General features: G+C 43.9%; 1 protein-coding gene across 1 annotated transcript; it reads left to right on the top strand.

Moving 5' to 3' along the window:
- Nucleotides 1-714: 714 nt before the first annotated feature.
- Nucleotides 715-8260, top strand: IL12A (interleukin 12A). Its single transcript, XM_049628631.1, has 7 exons — nucleotides 715-1298; nucleotides 1941-2095; nucleotides 5434-5547; nucleotides 5890-5931; nucleotides 6007-6048; nucleotides 6152-6295; nucleotides 8048-8260. The coding sequence occupies exons 1-7, from the start codon at nucleotides 1283-1285 to the stop codon at nucleotides 8201-8203; spliced, it is 669 nt and encodes a 222-aa protein (XP_049484588.1). The 5' UTR covers nucleotides 715-1282; the 3' UTR covers nucleotides 8204-8260.
- Nucleotides 8261-8901: the final 641 nt, after the last annotated feature.

Here is an 8901-nt window from a genome sequence, read left to right as displayed (position 1 = left end):
CATCTACTACCCTCATAGCACAGGCTATTTGCCCTCTCCAACCTCACACTCTGACAGCAGGATCCCCAGATCCCCATCTCTGTACCCTCCCTGACTGTGCTTCTGATCACTGTTCCCCCTACATAGAACCTGCATCCCCTTCCACTGGGAACAGTCTAATGTCTCTAGGAGCATGTTGGAGGCCCCTGATCTGGGAACCTTTGCTCCCTCCTCATACTCCTTGTCCTGCTGAGGTGCCCTCCCTCTGGGCTTCTTCCAAGACCCTGTGCATCCGCCCCACTAAACTGTAACGGTTCTTTCCTGGACACTGTAAGAGACTAGATTCTCTATGACAGTAGTTATTGCATAGCCAGTCTTGTTTCATCCCTTTCCATATTTACAATAGTACCCCTGGGGTGCCTGGATGGCTCAGTCCTTAAGTGTCCGACTTCAGCTCAGGTCATGATCTTGCAGTGCACGAGTTCCAGCCCTGGTCGGGCTCTGTGTTGACCGTTCCCCGCCTGGAGCCTGAGTTGGATTCTGTGTCGCCCTCTCTCTCTCTGTGCCCCTCTGCCACTCGCAGTCTGTCTCTCGCCCTCTCTCAAAAAGAAACATTAAAAAAAAATTTAAGATAGTACCCATGAATAAAATACACTGAGTCAGATTTTAGTATAGGACCTGTTCAGCAGTGGGTGTCCCACGCCTAGCACAACGTCAACCTGACACGCTGTGGACCATCTGAATGAATAAATGTTGAATGATGAATGATGAATGAATGATTTGCTCAAGCCCTTTCAGGACTAGGTGGAATGTCACGATCAGGGAACATCCTGGGTATAGATGGAAACTGAGTGGCACCAACAGGCGCTCGGTCGGGAGGGGGCGCTGCAGGGCGGCGGGACGAGAGCTGGAGGGTTGGGGGCGGGGGCGTCCGAGACCCGCAAGTGATCGGGCTTGCCCGGGGACCCTGCGCCACGACTCTGCATGAATTTCTCTTTCGCTTTGGGCCAGCCGGAGGCGGCGGGGCCGTCCCCTGAACGCCTGCGGCCGGGCACCCGTGGAGTTAATCCGAAAGCGCCGCAAACCCCGCGGGCCGAACTCCGCGTGTCACCGAGAAGCTGATGTAGAGAGAGACAGAGAGAGAAAGCAAGCAAGAGACCAGAGTCCCGGGAAAGTCCTGCCGCGCCTCGGGACAATTATAAAAATGTGATCCCCTGGGTCGGCTTCCCACCATCGCCCTCACCTGCTGCGTCCACCGTCCGGATCCAGCTCCAGCCCAGTGTCCGCCCAGTGCCCGCTCAGCATGTGCCCGCCGCGTGGTGAGTAACCAGCCCGACTGGAGACTCATCGCTGGGGTGGGGAGGGCGGCAGCCAGGGAAGAGGAGGCAGAAACTTGGGACCCGCTGTGGGGGAGACTGGCAGGCTGTCAGCAGCCTCGTGCAAAGGTGAAAAAAAAGCGTGACTGCGTGCTTACCATGCACTAAATAGGATATTGTCTCCTTATCTGCCCACTTCACAGATTTGAAACTGAGGCTCCATGCGCTGCGTTTCTCCCTCAGGGTCCCTCAGCTACAGTTAGAAAAGGGCAGATCCCAGCCAGCTTCAAAGTGAGGCTTTGTCACCCCACTGTTTCCAAACACTAGGCTAGGAGTCTGGGCCAGTCACTTCACTGCCTGGCCTCAGTTTCCCTACTAGTGAAATAGAGGCCTTTTCTGTGTGAGCTATGAGTCCAACACCTTTGTCGGAGCTCAACAGGGGGCCTTCACAGGGAGTTGGCTTCTAGCCCCAGAATAGAGCACTACTTTCCAAGAACTTGATTCCTCTCTCAGGTGATGAAGGAAGATTGGAGACGGGGGAGGGAGGTGGATGCTGGTAAGATGTGGATAGGTGGAGATGGGTGGAAGGTAGAGGCAGGCCAAACCAAGCTGACCAGCTCAGCCTGCTCCTCGCTTGGTTTCCAGGCCTCCTCCTTGTAACCATCCTGGTCCTATTAAACCACCTGGACCACCTCAGTTTGGCCAGGAGCCTCCCCACACCCACACCAAGCCCAGGAATGTTCCAGTGCCTCAACCACTCCCAAACCCTGCTGCGAGCCATCAGCAACACGCTTCAGAAGGTGAGTTTTCCAGTGTTCTTGTTCCCACTTTGCAGCCTCTCTAGGGACGGGGGCTTCTCTGAACCTCTGGTCACCCGAAAGAACTGCAAAGAAATTGTGGACTTTAATCAGGAGCTGTCAAGAAGGGGAGAGGGAACTTTATAAAGGGCCCAACTATTAGCTAAAGAGTCTCAATGAAATTGTGTCTCCAGAGAAAGCAAGAGTGGTAATAAATTATAATGGCATTCATTTTGGCTGTGTCTACGCAGAGGAAAGTGGATATTTACAGTGTTCCCTGTAGCCTGCCAACAGAGATGGAATTGTGTCAAGCCCACACTGTTTCTCTGACACACTTATCAATCCAGGAAACCATTATTAGGTGCAGCCTCTGTGCTCTAGGGGCTACAAAGATGAATTAGGCTTGCCCCTCACACTGCTCGCCAGCTTCCAGTGTAGTGACCCAGTTTGTTGTCTGAGCAACATTTCAGGGGGCCTGTGACAGTGCACGTCCAGCCTTCAATTTTCTGGCTTTTAAAAAAAAAAAAAATTTTATGTTTATTTATTCTTGAGTGAGAGGGAGACAGAGTGTGAGTGAGGGAGGAGCAGAGAGAGAGAGGAAGACACAGAATCTGAAGCAGGCTTCAGGCTCGGAGCTGTCAGCCCAGAGCCCACAGCAGGGCTTGAACTCAGGAACGGAGAGATCATGACCTGATTCAATGTCGGACACTTAACCGACTGAGCCACCCAGGCGCCCCTGCCTTCATTTTCGAGGGAGAAACTTACCTAATATTATTGACAGCTTCATTCATTTCTTAGGTTTCATATTTTAATGCAAAAAAAATTATTTTCCTTTCAAAAGTGCTTCAATACCTACAGCTTTTGCTGAAGCAACCCAAGACTGATGTTTTAAAAGCGGTCCTTTTGCCTTCCTGTTCTCTAGTAAATCTTGCCTGAATTTCTTGTTGTTTTATGAATATCTTAAAACGAGGTCAATGCCACAAGGCCTTAAAGAATTCTTTTCCTCTTCTAATCTTTCACAATGTGCTGCCAGTTGCTCCTCACAGTTCAGTCGATCTTAATTAAAAAGGCAACTCAGCAGATGAAAACGGCAGAGAAAAGTGCTTTAATTCCTGAACAAAGTTTCACTGTGGATAAAATTTAGAAGCTGCAATTTCAGTAGATGCTTTACGTGAAAAAGCTAACTCTTCTACTCCCCAGGACAGCGCCAAAGGTCAAAAGATTGCAGAACTCAATCTGATATTTTTTAATATCATTCCTTTGTCCAATTTGGTAGAACACACGAGCTGGCTACCGCAGAGGAAAGAGGTGGCAAGTGCATGCGATTCACAGCCCATGGATTTGTAGAGTTTGGCCTATAGCTTTTGTATTTGGTTTTGATTTTGAGTTTGATGCCATTGAAAAAGTGGACCTTCCATATAAGAATCCAAATTTCCAGCTTCTCTTGAAAATCTCTGAAGAACTACAACAGAGGGCCTGTATTTCCAAATCTAATGCTTTACAGCGTGCTCGGGAGAGTGGCTGCCCACGTCCGTGTGAATACCTCCAGGAACAGTGTATAGTTGCCTGTTGCTGCTATAACAGATTACCACAGACTAAGTGGTAACACACATTAATTATCTTACGGCTCTGGAGTTCAGAAATCTGAAATGGGCTAAAATCCAGGTGTGAGCAGAGCTGTGTGTGTCCCTTTCCGGAGACTCCAGGAGAGAGTCCATTCCATTCTCTTGCCTTTTCCAGCTTCTAAAGGCAGCCCACATTCCTTGGTGTATGGCTTCCTTCCATCTTCAAAACCAGTAATGGCCAGTTGAGTTGTCCTCGTGCTCCATTACTCTGACGTTGACTCTCCTGCTTCCTTCCATTTATAACAATGCAGTAATTCCATTGGACTCACCCAGATAATCCAAGATAACCTCCCTATTTAAGGTCAGCTGATTAGCAACCTTCATTTCATCACCAACCTTAATTCCCCTTGACCGTGTAACATATTCTCAGGTTCCAGGGGTTGGGAAATGGATAGGGACCTGGGGGGATGGGGCAACATGTTCTGTATCTCAAGCCTTGATGATGGTTCATGCAGTTCCCTCTGCCTGAAATTCTCTCTCCTTTGCCTGTCAGTCTTCTGATCCACTTAATGCAGATGTCCCATCACTGGTGAAGCCTTCATACCCTTCTCAGCACTTCTCACCTGCTGACATGACTCCTAATCATTGGGCGCTTTGCTGTCTCTGCAGCTGAACTTGGGATCCTAAGGGGGCATAACATAACACAGTCCTCTTCTTTGTCATGTTCCTTAGTACAGTAAGTACCCGCTTATCCAAGGGGGATATGTTCCAAGACCCCCCAGTGGATGTCTGAAACTGCAGACCATACCGAACCCTATACTATGTTTTTACCTCTACACACATAACTATGATAAGAGATTAACAATAATAGCTAATAATAGAACAATTACAATGTATTATAATAAGTTACGTGAATGTGTCTCTCTCTAAATCTCTTACTGTACTGTACTCACCCTTCTTATGATGAGGTGAGATGATAAAATGCCCATGTGATGAGATGAAGCGAAGTGAATGACGGGCACTGTGACACAGTGTTAGGCTACTATTAACCTTTTGACCGTGTATCGGAAGATTGTCTACTTCCGGACCATGGTTGCTGGCAGGCAGGTAACGGAAACCAAGGAAGCAAAGGCACCGATAAGAGGGAGGACTCTGCTTGCACACGTGAGGCTTGATGAATGGAAAAAAGATGTCAATCTTCAATCAGATTTACTGACTTCTTAGATAAGTTTCATAGTTACATTCAACAGTGCTTTCCAACATGCTTGTAGGGTGACATCTGTGCGTTTGTGTGTGTGTATGTACCGCAAATTAAATCTCCACTTGTCTTTAGGGTTACATGTTCGTTATATCCCTCAAGTTGTGACCTCACCAGTTCCGCCTTTACAAGTTATACTTGAAAAGGATGTTCATAAAACACAGGTCCTTTGGCAAAAGGAAAAAACCAAAAACTGTTTTCACCAGAAGCAAGTGTCACAGTGTGGTGTGGATGCTGATTAGCACAGCCTGTTGAAATGATTTATAGTGTTTACATAATGGAAAAACACATCATCCAGAGAAACATGTCCTAAGCGAAGGGAGAGAGGAGGGAGGGAGGGAGAATGTAAATAACTGGTTTCCTTTTGTCTTAAGAAGATCCCAAATTTCCTGCAGGTCAAAGAGATGGATGGCAAGGACAGCCAGCTCTCACCTTGCTGGTACCGTGGGGTGCCAGCCTCATAGGAATCCAGGTGCCTTATTAATATTATAAACCGGGTTACTCTTTGTTTTTTACAGGCCAGACAAACTCTAGAATTTTACTCCTGCACTTCCGAAGAGATTGATCATGAAGATATCACAAAAGATAAAACCAGCACAGTGGAGGCCTGCTTACCACTGGAATTAACCATGGTATTGTTGATTTTCTTCTCAAAGTATGTAATACAGTGAAGAGCTGTGCATTAAACCTCATCTTCTTCTAAAAATGTGCATGTTTCAGGTCTCCATCATCGTGAGACTTTAACAGGTCCCACTTCAGAAGTTGGACTTGAAAAATATATATATAAAACATATACGTTTTCTACAACAATGTGAATATATTTAACACTATTGAACTGTACACTTAAGAATAGTTAAGGTGGCAAATTTTATGTTCTATGTTTTTTACCACAATAAAAAGATATGTTTAAGAAGAAAAGTAAGGAAAATGTATATTGAGAATTAATATCTTTGATATGTTTTTTTTTCCTCTAGAATGAGAGTTGCCTGGCTTCCAGAGAGATCTCTCTGATAACTGTAAGTCAGAAAATCAAAGGTTTTAGCTCATATGATGAATTCATATCATTGATGTCTCATTATCTTTTCTTCCAGAATGGGAGTTGCCTGGCCTCCAGAAAGACCTCTTTTATGACGGTAAGATACAAAACTCTTTCCTTCCTCAAATGCAATGGTGGCGGGGAGGGAGACATTTTTAGCTCATCTCAATGGTTCCTTCCCGTTTTGTCATATCACTTAGACCCTGTGCCTTAGCAGTATCTATGAGGACTTGAAGATGTACCAGGTGGAGTTCAAGGCCATGAATGCAAAGCTGTTAATGGATCCTAAAAGGCAGATCTTTCTGGATCAAAACATGCTGACAGCTATTGATGAGCTGTTACAGGTAAGACCTTCATACTACCAGTAAGAGCACCTTCTTCATGCTGCGACAGCTAGTCACGGTCCCTGATGAACTGTAAAATCTCCCCTTCTTGGATTGGGAGTGGCCTGAAATTGCCCTTCCATATACCATGCAGAGCCTTTTGACAAAGGCCAGTGGTGAGCAGGTCACCGTAAGAAAAGCAAACTCCCACTTGTTGATGATATGGTATATACCAGGCCCTTTGCAGATGTTTTCATATATTTTCTTATGTTGTCTCCACAACCACCACAGGGGGTATGTACAAAGGAGGAAACCAAAGCTTAGAGTTAGCCACTTGTCCACATGGCTTATAAGTGTCAGAGCCAGGATTTAAACCCCCATCAGAGGGATTCCACTACACTTATCCTGTCACTCAAAAGGCTCCATGATGAGGGCACCTGGGTGACTTAGTCAATTGAGCGTTCCAACTTCAGCTCAGGTCATGATCTCATGGTTCTTGGGTTCGAGCCCCATATTGGGCTCTGTGTTGACAGCTCAGAGCCTGGAGCCTGCTTTGAATTCTGTGTCTCCCTCTCTCTCTGCCCCTTTCCTGCTCACACTCTGTCTCTCCCTCTCTCTCAAGAAATAAACATTAACAAAAAAATTTTTTTTAAAAAGCTCCATGATGTGCATTGAGAGGCCAACATGCATAACTGCATATAATTGTCAGAGAAAACAACTGAGGCTGATGCCTGGGTATGACCCATTTTGAACTAAAATGTGCATTAAATAAAAAGAATGACCTATCCCCTAATATCCACAATGTTACTCAGAGACAAGAGCTTGCTTTGTAATTTTCTGAATCATCATAGCATGTGATGCTAATACAAAACATAGAAATATTCACCTAAGCAAAAGCCGTGTGACTATCTTGGTGACCAGGGCATGGGATAAAAAGAAGTATGATGTCAGAAATCATTGTCTGAAAAAGAATTTATTCTCCTTTCTTTCCTTCTTTGTGCCAAATTACTGTTGGAAAGGCAGTGAACTTCATGCAGGTATCAAAGAACATTACCATCTAGAGAGTTGTAGATGATATTTCATTTTCAGGTCTCAGAGTCAGGTGATTTGGGCACTGGAATCCATTCTCCCGGGAATCAGCCAGCCATGCACAAACCATTCACAACTTGGGGGCTCAGTATTTTTCCTTGTAAAATGGGATGACTTTACCCACCCCGCCTTTCTCTTAGGCTTTTTGCAGGGAATAAGTGAAAGCATTGATCATTGTGCCAATATAAGATCTTGCATTGTGTTAGCAAATTAACAGGCTAAAACTGAGAGATCCATTGCCAGGTTTATTTATCTGTCACAAATGAGTGCACCAAACAAGTCTGTTACTCATGGAGTTCCGATCAATAGCAATCCGTCACCTCTCTGTTCTAAAAAGGACTTAGCTTCTTAGTAGAACATATAAAAATTAATTAGATATTGCAGCAGATGTCATCTTAACAGAATTGTTCCCTTCTAAAATGTAACTCCCACTGATGATTTTCTAAATAGCTTTAAGGGTCTTTTCAGAGCTCACTGAAGATCCATGTGCTTGGATAATGAGTATTTCTTCTCTCAGGTTCTGCCTGGCCATCTGGATGGGAGTAGATTTGGGTCGGGTTTAGGAGATGTAATGAGTGAGTGGGTTGCAGGCTCTGAGACATGTATTGGCTTCACCCATTTTTACGGATGAACGTTTTAATTTTGGGATACTGTATATGTCATCCTTAATATTTATTCTCCTAGGCCCTGAATGTCAACAGTGTGACTGTGCCACAGAACTCCTCCCTGGAAGAACCGGATTTTTATAAAACTAAAATCAAGCTCTGCATACTTCTTCATGCTTTCAGAATTCGTGCAGTGACCATCAATAGAATGATGAACTATCTGAATTCTTCCTAAAAAGCTGAAGTCTCTCCCAACCTTAAAGCCACTTTTACAGAAATGTGAACCAAAAAAAAAAAACCAAAAAAACATATGTATATATATATACATATATATATGTATATATATATATATGTATACATGTATACATATACATGTATATTTCACATGTATATACATGTGAAATATATATATATTTCACAGGATGTGGGTTAAGAACCAGGGAGTGGGTGGCTTGACCTGGTCCTCCTTAAGCTAGTACAATAATTCTCATACTTGTTTACATTAGTTGCCACCCAAAATTTGAAAGATATGACTGTTATGTCCACGTGATGCCTTTGACCAAGTCTATTTCACATTTACTAGGGAGGGATAAGTTGTTTTTAAGTTTTCATGAGCAAATTGCTAAAGAGGGAAAATGTCCTTCCTTGAACATGTTTTTCTTTTCCCTTTAATAGAAAAGCAAGAATTTATAAGCTATTTCTGTACCTAAGTGTTTGTAGACACAAACACCCAAGCATAATTTATTTTAAAATACTTATTTATATAATTTTGTGTTAATGAAAGCATGTGAGCTAACTTATATTTATTTATGTTATATTTATTAAAATATTTATTATCCAATGGATTTGAGAAATACCTTATGTTCTAAAAATAAAATGATTGAATAAAGTAATTCTCATATTTTTCTAATGTAATTGGAATATTTTAAGTGT

Source organism: Panthera uncia, chromosome C2 (genome assembly GCF_023721935.1).
Source record: "Panthera uncia isolate 11264 chromosome C2, Puncia_PCG_1.0, whole genome shotgun sequence".
In the NCBI taxonomy this organism is placed as follows: Eukaryota; Metazoa; Chordata; class Mammalia; order Carnivora; family Felidae; genus Panthera; species Panthera uncia.
This window is presented reverse-complemented; position numbering and strand designations above follow the sequence as displayed.

Excerpts from the sequence above, each read along its gene's own strand:
- IL12A (XM_049628631.1), top strand. Across the intron at positions 5,548-5,889 it reads TACCACTGGAATTAACCATG|AATGAGAGTTGCCTGGCTTC; the intron begins GTATTGTTGATT and ends TTTTTCCTCTAG. Across the intron at positions 5,932-6,006 it reads GAGAGATCTCTCTGATAACT|AATGGGAGTTGCCTGGCCTC; the intron begins GTAAGTCAGAAA and ends CTTTTCTTCCAG.